This window comes from Oncorhynchus masou, chromosome 1 (genome assembly GCF_036934945.1).
Source record: "Oncorhynchus masou masou isolate Uvic2021 chromosome 1, UVic_Omas_1.1, whole genome shotgun sequence".
Taxonomy (NCBI): Eukaryota; Metazoa; Chordata; class Actinopteri; order Salmoniformes; family Salmonidae; genus Oncorhynchus; species Oncorhynchus masou.
In genome coordinates this window covers 33,515,020-33,534,093 of record NC_088212.1, presented here as the reverse complement: position 1 = coordinate 33,534,093, position 19,074 = coordinate 33,515,020, and the positions used below count along the sequence as shown (strand labels likewise).

General features: G+C 47.4%; 3 protein-coding genes across 3 annotated transcripts in view; 1 reads left to right on the top strand and 2 right to left on the bottom strand.

Moving 5' to 3' along the window:
* Positions 1-192: 192 nt before the first annotated feature.
* On the bottom strand, positions 193-7,880 carry tfip11 (tuftelin interacting protein 11). Its single transcript, XM_064969524.1, has 15 exons — positions 7,773-7,880; positions 7,150-7,368; positions 6,833-7,004; positions 6,487-6,655; positions 6,234-6,361; positions 3,365-3,526; positions 3,064-3,255; positions 2,751-2,930; positions 2,488-2,622; positions 2,228-2,334; positions 1,945-2,113; positions 1,482-1,725; positions 1,111-1,253; positions 787-952; positions 193-691 (listed from the first exon to the last, which is right to left on the bottom strand). Exons 2-15 carry the CDS (start codon positions 7,356-7,358, stop codon positions 342-344), a joined length of 2,526 nt encoding a protein of 841 aa, XP_064825596.1. The 5' UTR covers positions 7,359-7,368; positions 7,773-7,880; the 3' UTR covers positions 193-341.
* A 3-nt stretch (positions 7,881-7,883) lies between these two features.
* On the top strand, positions 7,884-10,679 carry srrd (SRR1 domain containing). Its single transcript, XM_064969561.1, has 7 exons — positions 7,884-8,247; positions 8,403-8,443; positions 8,598-8,809; positions 9,081-9,179; positions 9,269-9,420; positions 9,533-9,578; positions 9,702-10,679. Exons 1-7 carry the CDS (start codon positions 8,099-8,101, stop codon positions 9,954-9,956), a joined length of 954 nt encoding a protein of 317 aa, XP_064825633.1. The 5' UTR covers positions 7,884-8,098; the 3' UTR covers positions 9,957-10,679.
* Positions 10,680-10,699: 20 nt separating this feature from the next.
* si:ch211-166a6.5 (clustered mitochondria protein homolog) overlaps positions 10,700-19,074 on the bottom strand; it is a 16,828-nt gene continuing 8,453 nt past the window's right edge. The window contains exons 8-28 of the mRNA XM_064969512.1: positions 18,980-19,074; positions 18,797-18,889; positions 18,472-18,638; positions 18,146-18,328; positions 17,513-17,911; positions 17,281-17,354; positions 17,091-17,195; positions 16,857-16,957; positions 16,618-16,770; positions 15,004-15,066; positions 14,636-14,868; positions 14,394-14,478; positions 14,155-14,308; positions 13,902-14,041; positions 13,710-13,790; positions 13,422-13,547; positions 13,200-13,309; positions 13,008-13,101; positions 12,305-12,421; positions 12,130-12,209; positions 10,700-12,031 (exon numbers count right to left, since the gene is read on the bottom strand). The exon at positions 18,980-19,074 is cut by the window's right edge and continues 38 nt beyond it. Coding sequence (XP_064825584.1) covers positions 11,332-12,031; positions 12,130-12,209; positions 12,305-12,421; positions 13,008-13,101; positions 13,200-13,309; positions 13,422-13,547; positions 13,710-13,790; positions 13,902-14,041; positions 14,155-14,308; positions 14,394-14,478; positions 14,636-14,868; positions 15,004-15,066; positions 16,618-16,770; positions 16,857-16,957; positions 17,091-17,195; positions 17,281-17,354; positions 17,513-17,911; positions 18,146-18,328; positions 18,472-18,638; positions 18,797-18,889; positions 18,980-19,074 — 3,353 coding nt within the window. The 3' untranslated portion in view covers positions 10,700-11,331. The remainder of the gene's footprint in view (positions 12,032-12,129; positions 12,210-12,304; positions 12,422-13,007; positions 13,102-13,199; positions 13,310-13,421; positions 13,548-13,709; positions 13,791-13,901; positions 14,042-14,154; positions 14,309-14,393; positions 14,479-14,635; positions 14,869-15,003; positions 15,067-16,617; positions 16,771-16,856; positions 16,958-17,090; positions 17,196-17,280; positions 17,355-17,512; positions 17,912-18,145; positions 18,329-18,471; positions 18,639-18,796; positions 18,890-18,979) is intronic.

The following is a 19,074-nucleotide window of genomic DNA, read 5'->3' as shown; positions in this document are numbered from 1 at the left end:
ATTGTGCACCGCCCTATGGGCCTCTCAATTATGGCCGGTTGAGAATGGAATGGAATTGAACCAGGGTCTTGGTCTTAACTGACTTAGATAAAGGTTAAAAATGGGTTTCAGTCGCGATTTTACAGCCAAGTAATTTAAACTCCTACGAGCAATACTCTTGGTTTGCAGCGGTGAGTCAATAACAAAAAATAATTGATGTAGAAAGTCAAATCATTTATTCATGGTTCCAATTACATATTTCAGTGATTACCAGCTGAATAACAAACTTATTACAAACAAATGACAAGCGTGCTGCCTCTACACATCTTTCACCTTATCGCCATCTCCATGTACTCCCTCTATCACTTGGCCATATCTATGAGACTCTGTAGGGACGTAGGGACCCAGGTCTTCTCTCCCTGTACGAAGACCACTCCTCTGTCTATGTAGATGACAATACGCCCAAAGGTGTACAGCTGTTTCCCCTCGTGGCGTTTGGCAACCAGCGGCATAAAGACAATGTTGTTCTCCTCAGCCTTGGTCTGGATCAGGTCTTTGAAGTTGGTGGGCAGGCTGGCACCGATGCCTCGCTGCGCCACGCTCTCAGCATCCCGGCGCTCCTGCAGAGCCTCGTACTGGAAGTCTTTACGACGCTCTGTGTGTGTGAGGTATGCTATGTTCTCACGGGCACCAGGCTGCATGTACCCCCCACCTGCAGAAAGAGAAGGGTGCGTGTGTATCATATTAACCTATGCCAAAGGTCAGTGATAAATTCATGTTGTTTGGAACTGTGTGTGTAATACGAACCAAGGCCAGAGGAGACAGCGCGGTTCATGATGTCCAAAGCTTCGTTGAACTTGTCCTTAACGAGTGGCTGAGCCAGAACAGCATCACTGAATATGGACTTCCAGCCCAGGTACCACTTTGTAATCTCCTCATAGTTAGGACTGTTACTGAGCCATGAACACAGCACCTACACAAACAGACAAACACACAAATCAATTATCTCCGCATAGTTAAGCACATTTACAGACTATTTAGGCCTTACAAAAAACAGCACAGGTAAACACATCAGGAGTAAGTCAATTATCATTAAGCACAACCTCTATGCTCTCTCACACACATACATACCTGTAGCCACTTGGAGAAGAAGTGTTTGTCCAGCAGTGATACGAGGCTGGAGGGAGACAGCATGCCCTCCCAGTCCAACACCCAATTGAACGGCTCCATCTGCTGCTGGTGAGGATTTATTACAAGCTCCCCCAGACAAAGAGCTATAGGGAAGGAGAGTAGGAAGTAAGAAACTACTGTTCTACTATCCAATAATATTTGTCTGCGTCCCCATTTTGGCACCCCATGTCCTTTATAATGCACTACTTATGACCAGAGTTTGTCAAAAGTAGTGCACTATCTTGGGAAGAAGGTGACATTTAGGACGCAGTCAGCGTAGTGTCATTCAGCTGGCTTCAGGGGCCACTGAAGGTAAGTGTGTGTATGTTTACCTAGTTTAGGGATTATGTTTTTGACCATGAAGGCTTCCCAGGCACCGGGCGTGAACACGTCTCTCCATGGTTGGAGGATGAGGCGGGCGGAGCCGTCACTCGGGTGCCAGCGCTGCAGCGCATTGGCCAGTTTACTGCGGATGGGCGGGTAGAGAGGCTCCAGCCGTGATTGGAGCAGAGGCAGCCAGGGGTGGAGCCAGGAGTGGATGGGCACTGTGTCGGTCAGGGGGTTCCAGCTATCCACCTATGAAAGAGAAGGGGTGGGGGTAGAAAGAGTGTGTTCATTATGTTTATGGTTCTGGGTAGAAAAAAAGTGACAATTTGAGCTACCACACCAAGACCAAACTACTACTACTTTACAGTTGTGAAATGTTTCTTCCTTTCTTAACAGAAAGCTTGGCACCACATCACGAGACTTCATCTTTGTATCACTGGTATAGCGCTGATGCGTGTGTGATTCTACCTCTCTCTGCAGCCTGGGGAAGAGGAGTTGTTCCAGGAGGTGGTTTAGTATCCAGAGGGGCAGCAGAGGGGCCCAGACCTCCACACAGTCCACCATGGGTCCTACCATGCGAGGCTGCCACCCCGACACACACACTCGCAGCACAGGGATCCACACCTCCCACAGCAGCCTGTACACACACACACGTTATATTCACACGCATAAGGCTTGACATTCTGGTATTTTTCCCACTTGCCCACTGTGCACACACACATCTCTGAGGTGTGAAGTGTTATTGATTTACCTGTGGTAGGGGTCCATGTGTGCTTCAGGGGCGTTGGCGTGGTGAAGCTGATCAGACTCCAGGATGGCTCGCCACTGACCCACCTCCTCCAGACCATATGAACTGTCCTACAGACAAACAGCACAAACAGCAGGACTCCAGCAGGAGTGGAGGGAACTAGGAGTACATGCAAGTGTTTTCATGCACTTGGTGGTGCTTCCACAACTAAAAGGTGGAGCATGCAAGGGAGTGTGTGTGTGTGTGTGTGTGTGTGTGTGTACCTTAAGAGGATCCCATGTGCGTAGTTTCTCTCGGAGTAGTGGATGTACTACAGCCGCAGCCAGATCTCCCAAACCTAGAGTCTTGTACTCCTCATAGAACTCACTCTGTAGAGTCTCAAAAACACCAGCACACTCCTAGAGAGAGAGAAAGAGGGAGTAAAATACAATAAAGAAAAGTTTGTACCATAAGGTTCAATACTGGGACCATTGTTATTCTCCATCTTGAAAAATGACCTGTCCCGAGAGAGCATACACATGTGTACCTGCAGGCTGGGTCCTACCCCGGGTGCAGTCTCCCCGCTCTGAAAGCGATCCACCAGCTGCAGTACTGCCTCTAGCCTCTGGATGGCATCCCGTTCCGTCCCAAGCCTCGTCTGCAGACCGGAGCTCTCGTGGCTTAGAGTCACCACCACGTCACGCTCATGCTGCAGACGCCGTGAGGACTACAGACAGACAGGGGAATATAGTGTGAGTGTTTATGAGCTTCTGAACTCTCTGAAAATAGTGTTATAGTAAATCGGTGAGGTGTGTTGTCTCAGAAGCAGAAAGTTGTGTATCCTAGGGGTTAGGGGTTACCTGTAGTATGTCTTGTTCCGTCAGGTCGATCAGTAGTTGCAGGTTGTGTTCCAGCTCTGGCAGAGCAAAGCCAGACGTCTTCTGCTCACGTGTGGCCACGCTCAGTGGAGCCTCCTCTGGTACACTGAGTTTGTTAGTCATCTGACTGTAGCTGTAATACACCTTCTGTTCCCTGCCTGTCATATCTATCACCTAGAGAGGTGGGGAGCATTTTTTCTTCTTAAATTATAAAATTCAAGTGTTTAAAACAGTTTCTGGATACTTAAATGTGTAACTGTGTGTGTGTGCAAGTGTCTCCCACCTTGACCTGAGCCAGTTCTCCAGCGGGTGTCTGTGTGGTCCGTCCAGCCAGCTTGCCTTTAGCCTTCAGCTCCTCTACAGTCCTGTAGGAATACTTTGGTTTCTTCTTCCCTCCACCACCTGCAGGGTCCCTACGCCACTGACCTAGTTCCCTCTGGAACTCCTAAAAAAAGGGGGATAAAGGTATGTTAAATCTAATTTTATTAGTCACATGCGCCGAATACAACAGGTTACAGTGAAATGCTTACTTACTAGTCCCTAACCAACAATGCAGTACAAATAAGAAATAAAAGTAATTAAAGAGCAGCAGTAAAATAACAATAGCAAGACTATATACAGGGGGGTACCGGTACAGAGTTAATGTGTGGGGGCACCGATTAGTCGATGTACATGTAGGTAGAGTTATTGAAGTGACTATACAGAGTAGCAGCATTGTAAAATGGGGGAGGGGGCAATGCAAATAGTCTGGGTAGCCATTTTATTAGATGTTCAGGACCCTTATGGCTTGAGGGTAGAAGCTGTTTAGAAGCCTCTTGGACCTAGACTTCGTGCTCCAGTACCGCTTGCCGTGCGGTAGCAGAGAGAACAGTCTATGACTAGGGTGGCTGGAATCTGAGATTTTTTATGGCCTTCCTCTGACACCGCCTGGTATAGAGGTCCTGGATGACAGGAAGCTTTACCCCAGTTATATACTGGGCCGTACGCACTACCCTCTGTAGTGCCTTGTGGTCGGAGGCTGAGCAGTTGCCATACCAGGCAGTGAAGCAACCCGTCAGGATGCTCTCGATGGCGCAGCTGTAGAACTTAAGGATCTGAGGACCCATGCCAAATTTGTTCAGTCTCCTGAGTACGAATAGGTTTTGTCGTGCCCTCTTCACAACTGTGTGCTTGGACCATGATAGTTTGTTGGTGATGTAGACACCAAGGAACCAATGAGAATGGGAGCGTGCTCGGTCCTCTTTTTCCTGTAGTCCACAATCATCTCCTCCATCACGTTGAGGGAGAGGTTTTGTCCTGGCACCACACAGCCAGGTCTCTGACCACCTCCCTATAGGCTGTCTCGTCATTGTCGGTGATCAGGACTACCACTGTTGTGTCATCAGCAAACTTAATGATGGTGTTGAAGTCGTGCCTGGCCGTGCAGTCACGAGTGAACAGGGAGTACAGGAGACTGAGCACACACCCCTGAGTCCCCTGTGTTGAGGATCAGAGTGGCGGATGTATTGTTACTTACCCTTACCACCTGGGGGCGGCCCGTCAGGCAGTCCAGGATCCAGTTGCAGAGGGAGGTATTTAGTCCCAGGGTCCTTAGGTTATTGATGAGCTTTGAGGGCACTATGGTGTTGAATGCTGAGCTGTAGTCAATGAATAGCATTCTCACATAGGTGTTCCTTTTGTCCAGGTGGGAAAGGGCAGTGTGGAATGCAATAGAGATTGCATCATCTGTGGATCTGTTAAGGCGTTATGCAAATTGGAGTGGGTCTAGGGTTTATGGGATAATGGTGTTGATGTGAGCCATGACCAGCCTTTCAAAGCACTTCATGACTACAGACATGAGTGCTACGGGTTAGTAGTAATTTAGGCAGGTTACCTTAGTGTTTTTGGGCACAAGGACTATGGTGGTCTGCTTAAAACATGTTGGTATAACAGAGTCAGACTGGGAGAGGTTGATAATGTCAGTGAGACATTTGTCAGTTGGTCAGCGCATGCTTGCAGTACATGTCCTGGTAATCCGTCTGGCACTGCGGTCCTGTGAATGTTGACCTGTTTAAAGGTCTTACTCACATCGGGTCCAGAGAGCATGATCACAGTCTTCCCAGAACAGCTGGTGCTCTCATGCATGTTTCAGTGTTATTTGCCTCGAAGCGAGCATAAAGTAGTTTAGCTCGTCTAGTAGGCTCCTGTCACTGGGCAGCTCTTGGCTGTACTTCCCTTTCTAGTCTGTAATGGTTTGCAAGCCCTGCCACATCCGACGAGCATCAGAGCCGGTGTAGTACGATTCGATCTAAGTCCTGTATTGACACTTTGCCTGTTTGATGGTTCGGAGGGCATAGCGGGATTTCTTATAAGCTTCCGGGTTAGAGTCCCGGTCCTTGAAAGCAGCAGTCACTGTGGGGACGACGTCTTCCATGTACTTATTGATAAAGCCAGTGATTGATGTGGTGTAATCCTCAATGTCATCGGAAGAATCCCGGAACATATTCCAGTTTGTGCAAAATAGTCCTGTAGCTTAACATCTTTCTTCATCTGACCATTTTTTTATTTGATCGAGTCACTGTTGCTTCCCGCTTAAATTTTTGCTTGTAAGCAGGAATCAGGAGGATAGAATTATGGTCAGATTTGCCAAATGGAGGGCGAGGGAGAGCTTTGTATGCATCTCTGTGTGTGGAGTAAAGGTGGTCCAGAGGTTTTTTTCTCCTCTGGTTGCACATTTAACATGCTGATAGAAATTTGGTTAGACCGATTTAAGTTTCTCTGCATTAAAGTCCCCGGCCACATCAAGGAGCACCGCCTCTGGGTGAGCGTTTTCCTGTTTGCTTGTGGCGGAATACAGTTCATTGAGTGCGGTCTTAGTGCCAGCCTCAGTCTGTGGTGGTATGTAACCAGCTACAAAAAATACATATGAACACACTATCTACCAAGAGTTGTCTACAGCTTATCATGAGATACTCTACCTCAGGCGAGCAAAGGCATACATCATTAAACCAGGTACAGATGTTGTGCTCACAAATCTAAAAGGACCAAATAGGAGAGAGGAATATAGTGGAAAGGTCATCACTGCATTGTTTATACCTAACCAGTCTCTTTCAGATCTGTGCTCAGACTACAGAAGTGGTTGAGGATGGGGAGAAACAGAAAGAGAGAGCTACCTTCTCCTCCTCCTCCTCGGAGTCAACCACAGGGAAGTCCTGTAGTGACTGTTTGGTTCTCTCGTTGCCGTAGGCGCCCACCGCCCCCTTTCCCTTCCGAAGCTTTGCCTCGATGGGATTCAAAATACCTTAGGAGATAGGGTTTAGAGGTCAGACCTGAGGAGAGAGGCAGCATTCGAAAGAGGACATTTGAACCTTAGAGGGGAATTCTGCTAATTCTTCTGTTTTCTCATTCTCTCTCTCTCATACCCACCCTGGGCGTTTTTCCCCAGTCCTTTCCCTGGTACATAGCCCATCTTCTGGAGGAGTTTCTGGCCAATCCCCTTGGTGTGTTTCTCCCAAGTGCCCAAGTCTCCTCCAGCTCGGATACCGGCCGCAAACCCCGTCCTCTGGGACTGGCTATTGCCACGGAAATGACCGCCCTGGAGAAATCAGACAGAAGAGGGAAAGACAGAGTTAACCATGCAAGTAAGACAAAAATCAATCCTCCTAATAATTCTGTCTATTGGTCATTAATATGTGATTCTGTGTAGAACCTTTGATTCACAGAACCTAATGCTCCTTCAAGGTCCCATAAAACACACACCACATACACCTACCGTCTGCAGTTTCTTAGGTGCAGTGTCGCGGGGTGGGGGTTGGGCAGGGGGAGTGTTGTCATTGTCAGAGTCATCTGACCCTCCATCTATCTGCTGCTGTTGCTTCTCCTCTGCTGCAGACTTGCGCAGCCCAGCACTCACAAAACTCACAGGGGCAGAGTAGTCCTTTGACCTGGGATTAAGAGTAGACACAGACCCAATGAAGACCATGAGATTGTGACATCCATCTCTGCCACCGTCTCCTCTTTCTGAATGTGTGTGTAGTTCAGTCATCAGCATTTTATCAGGTGGAGAGTGTACAGGAACCAGCCTCCTACCTCTTCCCTCCGAAGCTGGGTCTCTCATCGTCGGAGTCTCCCCTCTCTGCCCAGATGCCATAGACGGCCTCCTCTTTGGTCTGTCTGTGTCTGCGACGCTCCGGGTTAAACTCATTGGCCAGGTCCCATTCTGTCACCTCAAACTTCTCTACCTCCACCCCCTCATCCTCCTCCTCTCCCTGCCGTCCGTACAGGTGGGACATAGACATGGCTGGGTCTCTGAGAAGAAAAGTTATTCAAGCCTTAATTGTTAAGGAATAGTTAACAGAAATTACCCAGTCACTTCTTCATATGGACGATTAAAACGTAGGTAGTGCATACACTGTACAGTCTATGGACTACACTTTTTAGAAAGTAACATAGTAACGTTAGGTATTTATTGTCTGGACTTGCTTGCTTTATGGCGAAACAACTGAAGTGATATGACCCTGTTAGCATGCAGAATATACAAGTTTACATTGATAAAGCTGATTTAGATCTATATAGTGTTAAACTAGCTAGAATTAATATATAACTAGCTAACGTCGTCATGGGACAGCAGGTTTCCTGCTCTGGCTACGCGTCGTTGGAGGGACCAGCTCGATTTACATGTCTAGGAAAGTACATTGAACTTAATTACTTACCTGAACTGCTCAGTTGTTGCAACTATCGGTTAACGCAAAAATATATTTACAATGTGTACCGCTATCTAGCTAGCATTGTAACGAAGACGAAACCCAAAGTACTTCCCCTTGACAAATATTACACCGGAAGCAAAATGGGTTTGCGTGCGCCACATTCAAAACAGTCCCCCGTGTTGCCAGAAATACTAGCTACTAACTTTTTGTATGATTCATTTTCCCTACGATTTCACAATTAGTGACAGTGTCGTTATCGTAAATTCATGAGTCTAATACCTGTGTTGGTTAGGTGAGCTGTTGTGTGGATGTAGATAAGCGCACTATTCCAGATGCCGAACAGCGGTGAGGAGTGGCAGGTGGCCCGGCGACGGAAGGGAGCAGGCCGCAGAGGGAAGATTCCTCACACGGCCTGTCATGAACCTGGACACGCCGACGCTGTGGACACAGACAGGACCAAACAAAGGATCACAGAAACCATGTAAGAAGAACAAAGCTATTAAAATCAAGGATTATCCTGACTGTTCCCATATGTCATTCACTGTACTGTATTGTACAAAGGTGGACAGTAGGCCTATCTAATCACAGCAGTTGACACAAAGACATAACTGTGTTGCTCTATTTCTCCCATTGTAGGGCTGAACTGAGGTGTGCAGATTTCTGGTTTGAGTGGAGAGGTGCGTAACAGAACTCTAATGGATGATCTTGTTCTGTATCCGGTCCCATTTGGCCAGTCCCATAACTTCCAGCCTCTACCAATAGCGACACAATAAACCTGAAAGAATTTGATAAGTGTAAACACTATGGTAATAGAGTTCTTTCCTTTCTCAGATCGACTGACGGCTGTGGCTAAGGCAGACTCCCCAGAGGTTGGAGGGGACCCAGCAGCAGGCTCTGACCCAAGACCTGAGGGTGGGGACCGGGCCCGGGAGGCCCCTAGCGGTCCACTGGAATGTGTGTGTTATGGTCTGGGCTCCTTCTCTTGCTGTGTGACAGCTCGTTACCAACTAGCTATGCTGCTATTGATTCTGGAGTCACTACAGGTACTCGCTCTCTCTCTCAAGACCTAAGACACGGCCTAAAGACACCGCTTCACTGTATTCCTCCTGTCCCACTCTAGATTCCTATGAAGAAGTGCAGTGTGTAATGGGAAAGGGGGATACCTAGTCAGTTGTACAACTGAATGCATTCAACTGAAATGTGTCTTCCGCATTTTACCCAACACCTCTGAATCAGAGAGGTGTGGAGGGCTGCCTTAATCGACCCTATATTCCATACTATACTGTGTGTAATGTATACTGTATTCCTGTCTAGATCCCTATGGAGTGGTGCAGTGTGTACGACCCTGTGTTTTCCTCAGGGGAGATGGAGGTACTGAGACAGCTTGGCCTCAACGTGCTGACTGAGAACGAGGTGTGTGTGGAAGAAATACAGGACACAATTTTTGTCTCTGCAGATGGACTAATGAAATGCTATTGTATTCATGTGTGTGATGTCATCAGGAGGGGAAGCGAGCAGTGTCGAGGCCAACTCTTTTCTACCTGATGCATTGTGGGAAGGCTCTGTACAACAACCTGCTGTGGAAGAACTGGAGTAGAGATGCACTGCCTCTACTGACTATCATAGGAAACAGCTTTGCAGGCATACAGGACAGGTGTGTGTGTGTGTGTGTGTGTGTGTGTGTGTGTGTGTGTGTGTGTGTGTGTGTGTGTGTGTGTGTGTGTGTGTGTGTGTGTGAGATCCACTAACGATTGTCTTTCCTTCAGGATGATTCAGAGAGAACTCCAGAGAGACTACAGCTACATAGCACACGTATCCTTTGAAACTAAGTACAGTGTCATAAGAAAATAGATATACAATAGAAATGCAGTATAGCTACATATGATCCACTGTCTATGGAGGTATTTGACCCTTAACCACCCCTGTGTGTGTCAGGCTGTGTGTGTGTGTGAGGAGTGGCCCCTTCCATGCCCGTCCCGACTCCTGGACATCTTCAATGACACTGCCCTTATCACCTTCAAGCCCAGCAGCCTCTGCAAACTCCCACAATCTGCCTGGGGGGAAGCACCAGTGCCCCAATACCAACACTGCCCTGATCTGGAGATCATACAGAGGCCCACAGAGATGAGAGGGGTGGAGGATGAAGGAATCACTGTGGTCTCTGTGGTTCCCAGTGAAATGAGAGGATAACAAGGATTTTTTTTGCCCTTGTAATCCTTTGGTGGGACATTTTCTTTTTGGGGTAAATGTATTTTCAGGGTGGAAAAACGTGTTAAGCTTAAACTTAATCTAGATATAAAGTATGTAGAAAAGTCAATGAACATCTATATTTTTTAAATAATATAATCTTTGAGAACTAACAATCACCAAAATAAAAGCTAGACAGGGAGAATTGAAAATTCCAAAAACAATGAATTTAGCAGTATTCCTTTTGTTATTATGTTTGAACAAAAGAACACAGCATTATCCATGGTGAAATGCATAGAATTGCAGGAAACTAGCTTTAAAATTGCAACATTTTCTCTCAGCTCCATGGCAGAATATATAGAGTCGCAGGAAATTAGCTTTAAAACGGCCAAAAACATTCTCCGCTCCATGGAGAAATTTGTTGACTTGCAGGAAATTGGCTTATTTTTTGATACAGCGGCAAGATAGGGTCCTCTAAAATGTAACCACGCCGACGGTCATCTGTGCTCATTACTACAGCAAACCACGCCCACCCGTAAGCCCCTTTTTGATCCAGGAAAAACCTTAGATAGGATGGTGGATACTGGACGTAAGCCAAGTCGGATTCACTTCCACAGTCTGAAAATCTGGCAGAAGTGTGTGAGTGCTGTGGACCTGTGTGTGTTTGTTGATATGTGGAATATATATGTTATAAAATTTGGAAGAAGAATAAAAAAATTTTTTTAAAGAACAATTACCAGACTGCCTCTTTTTCCCAATGTTTTTATTATTTTGGTTCAGTTGTGTTCGTGTAAACATTCAGTTTTATGCTGTTATAACATTTGATTTATCTGTAACTAAATTAGACAACAGCAGTAAGAAAAACACTGGTTTGTTTAACAGTCAAAAGTAAAATGTTTAATATTGAAAAAAGCAACACAAAGTGTAGCCCTCTCCCAGTATCTGTAAAGAAACCACCAGGTCAAGGACAATGGTACACTTCTATATTCTCTTTCTGCTTTTGTTTTTCATCTCATCCTCCACAGCTCTCTACTCTAAAGATTCTGATCCAGCCAAATCAACAGCACCGTTAATAAGTTACCACCTTGTTGGCAGCTGCCTGTCTGTCCTATGACTCCTCTCTATGGTCATTTGCTCTTTTTAATTATTATAATTTTTTCCTTTATTTAACTAGGCAAGTCAGTTAAGAACGTTATTTTCAATGACAGCCTAGGAACGGTGGGTTAACTGCCTTGTTCAGGGGCAGAATGACAGATTTTTACCTTGTCAGCTAGGGGATTTGATCTTGCAACCTTCCGCTTACTAGTCCAATGCTCTAACCACTAGGCTCTTCTGATGGTCCCTCCCTCTCTGTCTTCACTCTGACACCACTGTTCCATTAACTAGCATCTTGCCCTCTGCTGTGACCAGTGTTTATTTTGTTTGGCTGATGGTTGTCGAGGAGTCCCTGTTCGCAAAGACCTCCTGAGGCTTGGTCATTGCTGGTGCTTGGCGTTCCGTTCACACCGCTGATCTTATCTGACGCTGGCTTCTCATTGGCTACCTCCACATCGTTGTCTGATTGGTTTCCCTCTGATTCTAAACCTCCATTTTGTCTCAGACTCTGACTGTCCTCTATACAGTCTCTGACTGGCTCAGTTTGCATTTCCTCTGTAGCCATCAGGTTTGCCTCTCCATCCTCTGTCCCTGTGTGCTGCTCAGCCTCTGGGGCAGCTCTGTCTTCATCTCTTTCACTGGATTCTACTACAGCTCCACTCTCTACTGCTTTACTCCCTGCTGCTGACCCCTCTACTATGCTCGTTACTACTGATCTCACATCTACGGACCAGTCATTGGCCTCCAGTTGATGGCCGTCCACTGTCTGTTTGTCAGCTGTGTTCTCCTCTGGATCTACCTCTTCTGGGACCTCCTCACTGGTGGTCTCCTGGACTACCCCATCCTCCTCTTCCTCTCTTTCAGGGGTCTTCACTTCATTTCCGTTCACTGTTTTTGTGTGTGTGTTGTCTGGTTTGGCATTAGCGGCCTCCTCTGCCTCTCTCTGTTCCATCAGCTTCTGTTTGAACTCCAGGAGCCTGTCACTAAGAGACCAGACCACGCTTAGATTTGTGTCTGCTAATATCATTTTGGTAATATATGAATACATATATATTAATACAATTCTTCGCTTGTGTGTTACCTGTGGCTTGGTGTCCTGATGCCTGTGACCAGGGCCAGCTGCTCCAGAGTGGTCTCAGCTGAGGGAGACAGAGACTGCCCCTGGGGAGAGAGGAGACAGGCAGAAGGGATTTTTATGGCCCCCTTCTCTGGACCTTTATTTAGTACACAAAGAGAACAGAATAAGGTTTTATTACCTCAGCTGTGAGCGGGTTCCCGCCTTGCCTCAGAGAGCGTTCCACACGCACTGCTTGCTGGGTAATGGAACGCAGGAACTCATAGCTGCAACGTCTCTGGGGGTGGTCCTCACCATACTGACAGAGACAACAGGGTTACACACATATATACACACACACCTAAAGCCCATAAAATTATCAAGACTCCAGTCCCTCAAGTCATAGACTGTTTTCTCTGCTACCGCATGGCAAGCGGTACCGGAGCACCAAGTCTAGGACCAAGAGGCTCCTTAACAGCTTCTACCCCCAAACCATAAGACTGCTGAACAATTCATCAGATGGCCGCTGGACTATTACATTGACCCCCCCCCCCAATTTGTTTTGTTCACTGCCGCTACTCGCTGTTTATTATCTATGCATAGTCACTTCACCCCTACCTACATGTACAAATTACCTCTAACCTGTACCCCCACACACTGACTTGGTACTGGTACCCCCTGTATAAAGCCTTGTTATTGTTATGTTATTATGTTACTTTTTATTATTTTTTACTTCAGTTTATTTGGCAAATATCTTCTTAACTCGTCTTGAACTGCACTGTTGGTTAAGGGCTTGTAAGTAAGCATTTCACGCTAAGGTCTACACTTGTATTCGGCGCATGTGACAAATAAAGTTTGATTTGAGACACACACACACACACACACAGAGTATGCTAGGTACAGACCAGGCTGGTGAAGGCAGACAGAGCTTCTTTCTCGTGGTTCATGGCAGAACGATAGTCTCCCACTCCACACATCCACTGGGACAACAGATGCTGACTGGAGAGATGGGGGAGATAGAGTGATTGAGTAGTGACTTGGTTGATTGGTTAATTGATTGATTGGTTGAGAGAGTGAGGGATTTAAGCGCTTGATACCTGAGAGCAGTGTGCACGTCGGTGGGGCCAAAGAAGGAAGTGTTGATTTTGAGTGCGCTCTGTAGGAACTGCCCTGCTTGTTCGCTCGGCAATACCAAACCTAGACAGCTCTGAGAGAGAGGGAGAGAGTTTAGTCTCCTCTAACAGGTCTTGGGGGTGTGTTAGGGTATGGCAGACTCACTTCCAGTATAACTATGTAGGTTTGGAGTGTAGCAGACTTACGTCCAGTGTAGCGGTGTAGGGGTGGTCCTCTCCATGGACTGTGAGCATCAGGAGACGGGCTCTGAACAGACACCTCTGAGCTAGAGCAGACTCTCCTCCAGCAAACACATACACCGCCAACAGAGCCTACAGGACACACACCTCATTCACTTCGCTTAAGATCACTCGGATGACAAATAAATAAGGTATACAAAGGCCAACTTGTTGTTTATTGATCCTTTGGAGTTTTGATATCCCCAGAGGATGGTGGTGCTTTGGATGAGTAGTGGATGACAATGTGGTACTTACGTATTGTTGGATAGTGTTGGGGTGGTCAAAGCCCAGGACTCTCTCACTAATGACCACAGCCTTGAGCTGAACACTGCGGGCCTGGTGGGTTGTGGGTGGGGGTAGAGAGGTACAGGATAATAGTGAGTTACACAGCCGTACAATCCTATGCCTTACATTTGAGGCCATAATCTGAGGTGTGTGTGTATATACCTCTGTTGGCTGGCCTTGTAAGTAAGCCACTCTGGCCATCAGGCTTAGACAGGAGCAGGCCTCCGCGTTCAGGTCGTCACACACACGACCAAACAGATAAGCTGCCTCCTTCAGACGCTCATAAGCCTGCTCCATCATGCCTGGGGGACGGGAAAACATACATATCACATCCGCTGGTGTCAACGACAGAAATACACACACCAACAAACTCTAAACAGGTGTGTTGAACCAAGCAGTGACCCGCCCACCACACCTTTCTGAACGCTACTCTGAGCAGCTCGGAACGCTCGCGAGGCATCGTGTGTCGTCATGGTGACATGCTTGACAACAGGAAAAATGTTGAGCACGTCGTCTGGACCAATGGGAGCCTTAGTTCGGTTGTCGAAGGAGTACTCTCTCAGTCGCAGCTGAGGGACACACATAAAGATTGTGAGGTCTGTTTGAGAAGGTGTGTATGTGTGTGTGTGTACTTGCGTGTGTTTGTGTGTGTACCTGTAATCCAGTCTTCAAACAGAGCTCTCTAAGCAGGGAGACCTTCTGCAGCCCATACGTCTCTACTAGGTGGTCAGCAGTGGAACTGCAACACAGAGACACATAAAACATCAGCTCACACTAACTACTGGTATTATACTATCATAATCATTAGGTGACAACGCAAGGAACTGTACAAGTAACAAGTGATGGACTAATTAATTGATTAATCGATTGATGACTAATTCATTAAATGTGCCAACCCTAGGCCGTGAGTGATGTCATAGGTCTCTGCTGCGTCCTGGCCAATCAGGATCCAGAGCTCGGCTCCACTGAGCGCACTCCAGGCAGTGCTGTCTGAAGCTCCTCCCCCACGACCCCGCCTCCTAGACCTCTTCTTAGGCTCCTCCCCCGTGGGGGCAGTGCTGTAATGGGCAATCAATAGGCAGCAGAGGAAGTGACTGACAGCTGCAGAGAGACTTGACACCTCCACACCCTGTGGACAGAGGAGAGGAGGTTGTTATGGTTACAGACAGTAATGATGCTTTCCCTACACCCAGTCAAGGAACTGACCCCAGACCAGTTAATGAGGACTGTGATAATGACACTGTAATGAAGACTGTTTCAGTACCTGCAGGAAGTTGTTGAAGATCCTTCTGGAAGAACGAACCACAATCTCTCCAACAGCTAGCCTCTGTAAGAGAGAAAAGCGAGAGTGCATGACATTTAGAAAATCCCTATCATCACAGCGCGTATAAAATATTTATTAGGTAGGTGCTTATATTTGTCCTGTTTCCCACATGGATAGGTGGGTATTATACGCATGTGTGAGTTAGTCATAGTTAGCCAGGGTTTACCATTATCAACAACAACCCTGAGCAATTAGGGTTAAGTGCCTAAGGGAACATCAACAGATTTTTCACCTTGTTCATTTGAACTAGCAACCTTTCGGTTACTGTCCCAACGCTCTTACCGCTAGGCTACCTGCCACTCATATATATATATATCCTCAGAACAGCCACAATTTGTCAGTGCATGGACTCAACAAGGCGTCGAAACTATTCCACAGAGATGCTGGCCCATGTTGACTCCAATGCTTCCCACAGGTTGGCTGGATGTCCTTTGTGGTGGTCCATTCTTGATACACACAGGAAACTGTTGAGCATGAAAAACCCAGCAGCGTTGCAATTTTTGACACAAACCGGTGCACCTGGCACCTACTACCATACCCCGTTGAAAGACACTTAAATCTTTTGTCTTGCCCATGTTGTGGAAATAATCAGAATTGGTTGGTAACATAGGTAAGATGTTTTATATTCATCATATGTTTATAAGTTACTTTCATCAGAATGTTATTTTTGTATAATACTGTGGCGGGGTTGCAGTTATCTGTTCTATGTCAAGACTAAGTTGCATGGGCCGGAGAGAGGGGAGAGGTCAAGCGTGTATCTCTTGGCTCCACAATGTCTGTGTGCCAGTCAGTGTGTCTCTGTGATCTTGTCAAGATAGGATGGATTTGATATATGCCTATTGATATGGAGGATTGGTTGTATTTAGAATTGGTTCTATCTAAATGACAATTTGATATATATCAAAGGGTGGGGGTAATGTCTTGGTACCATCTTGTACCAAGGACGAGATAAGAGCTTTGTTTAGGAGACCAAACTGAACGATAATTTATAGCCAACTCTGTCTGGCTAGGGGATACTCCTCTCTGAAGTAAAGTCTTTCTTTGTGTAAGTTCCTGGGACCTGTGGATTGTCATGTCGTCGAGGGGGGGTGAATCTTCGCTATAAAGGATCCCATTTGCCATTATGTTGGGACTCTCAACTTTTCATTAGAGATACTGAACTGTTGAAAGTCAAAATGCTATAGAGCTTATATAATTAAAGATGGACTTTGATAACTAACTCTGACTTGTGTGTGTGGTTTGCGCTCATGATTTGGTAAATAGAGGAAATTTCCATGACACGCATTCACCCTCTAAATGGCACACATACACAATCCATGTCCCAATTATCTCAAGGCTTAAAATCTTTCTTTAACCTGTCTCCTCCACTTCATCTACACTGATTGAAGTGTATTTAACAAGTGACATCAATAAGGGATCATAGCTTTCACTTGGATTCACCTAGCCAGTCAATGTCATGGAAAGAGCATGTTCCCAAAGTTTTTACACTCAGCGTATGTATATCTTGTTCTTCGAGTGCCGTTGCGTTGTGTGTGAGTGAATTTTGAGTCTGACCATTATATGTCTAAGCCGCTCCTTGTGTTCTGATTGGCTGATGGCCTTGGTCAGCTGGCCGAGGTAGCGGAGATTGATGCCCTTCTGGTGTAGCGCCTGCTTCAGCGTAACGCCATCTAGAGGCATCTCACTGCCCTGCAGGCATGCCTCCACCTGAGACACACATACAGCTAGAGTAAGAGACAGGTTACGACAGGTTGATGAACTGAACTCCAGGAATAGAGAGCTCCTCCACTCACGATGGCAGGTATCTGTTGTGTGATGATGGAGGCTGCAGCCTCTCGAAGTAGCCTCTCCTGCAGTCTCACGGCCTCATGGTCACTCTTGGGGAACGTCACGTCTGAACATACAGAGAGGTGAGACAGAGACAGGGGCAACATTTACACTCTGGTATGCCACAGCAGTGGTTTTGTCTCAGCTGTATGGGGAAGGGGAGGGTGTGTGTTGGTGCATGTGTGGACTAGATGGGATACCTGGGGAGAACACGCTGGGGTTGAAGCGCATCTCAAAGATGATATCACTGACTGATCCCACATCTTTACAAGCACCTCTCACTGCATCTGTACCTCGATGGTCACCTGGTAACACATACACACACAAAATAACATGCCAGCTCTGATAGTCTTGAAATCTAGAGCAAAAATAAAAACGGCCTTTCCTCACCTGCTTTTACACACTCCTCCACGCCTCCATTCTCTTCCATCCTTTCTTTGCATCGGCGAGTGAACTGGGACTGTCTGGAACAGAGGGAGGGAGGGAACAATCTTAGAAACAACACAATACAAAAAAAACTTTTAGAAATGTGACTTACTGTAAATGTCAGACTGTCCCACATGCATACAGTACATAAGAACTATTCCTACAGTATAGCTAACTAGAGGTGTTTTGTACTGACTTGTCCTGGATGAAGGCCTGCAGCAGCTCTGGTCTTAGCCTGCAGAGGCCATGAGGGAACTTCCTGGGCAGACCTGAAGTGCTCTGGTACTGCTCTGGCCAGCCCTCCTCACATGACCCCTCCTTCTTCTCCACTTCCTCCCTCTGCCTCCCTCCCTCAGGGCAGTAGTTGGCATCGGCCGGCAGGCTCCTGAAGAGGTCTAGCAGGTAAAACCTCCCATCAGCCCCCAGCAGACCCTGGGCGTCAAGTGCGGTGAACAGAGGCACCTGGTGGCCGTTGGGCCCCACTACAGCATGTCTCTGCAGGCTGAGGCCTTTAGCAGCCTGAGCCAACAGCTCCAAGAGACAGCGTCGGTGGGGGGACTCCTGGGGCCCAGCGCCCACCCCGTACAGAATACCCCTGGGGGAGAGAGAGAGGGAGAAGGAGGGAGAGAGGGGGAGTGCGAGGAAGGGAGTGAGAGGGGGAGAGAGAGATAGGGGGAGAGAGAGGGAGCGGGTGAGAGAAGGTAGGAGAAGGTGAGGGTGGCATGCCCCTGACAAAGACGAACTGCAGGTAGATGCAAATACTGTCCTAATTAAACAAATCACTGGGGAGCATATAAAAGCTCATGTTTATGTTCTTATTGAGTTGTACCTGGTAGGAGCAGAGGGGCCCTGGTCCTGCTCTGGGCCCTCCAGGCCAGGGGCCAGGCCTTGGGCAGACAGACGTATCCCCCTGTAGTCCACGGTGGCGGTGGGCAGGGTGTGGAGGCCCTGGAGCACCCCCTCCAGGTCACTGTAGGACTGTACACCTCTCAGCTCCAGCCTCTGGGCCACCCTGGGAGGGAGGAGTGTGTTGTTATACAGCAGCATGATGGGTTCAACAGGATTGTTTCTATGATTATACACTATGAAAAAGACTGGTCATTCTCTCGCTACATACAATGAGATCCGCTGAAGACAAGCTGAACAAGATCTTACCTGCGTCCCCTCTCGCCCCCTAATGCCATCCCTGCTCCTCCCTGGCTCAGGAACAGCCCGCCCCACAGGAAGGCGGGGTCATCAGGGCCTCCACTGATTGGCTCTACACAGCCGTCAATAACAGTCTCCGCACCCTGGGCCACTGCCCACACAAACGCACTATTCACCTGAATGAGAGAGAATAAATGTATTTTCTAGAAATGTCTCAATAGCCTTACAGTTCAAGCACAGCAGCATGACATATCCTTTTTTGAGAGCAACAATGACAGCTTGTCAGCAGTGAATAATTCCCGGAGGACTCCTAGTGAGTATGACGTGTGCGTACCTGTAGTAGAGCTCTGTCTCTCTGTAGTCTCTCCTCCTGACTGCCCTGAGGCAGATCTCTGGCTGCCTGCAGCTCCTCGTTCCAGTCTGGAGCCTTTACATCACAAACACCAAATCAATCAGTTAATTGGTCAGTCAGTCAGTCACTTGGTCGATTGGTTTTTCGTCCGTCCTGTGCACAGACCTGTGCTCCAGAGTGTTGATCCAGTCCCAGCCTACTGAGAGGGTTTCTGTGAGAGTGGGAGGCTGATGGGGGACCCAGCCAGCTCAGTGTGCGGT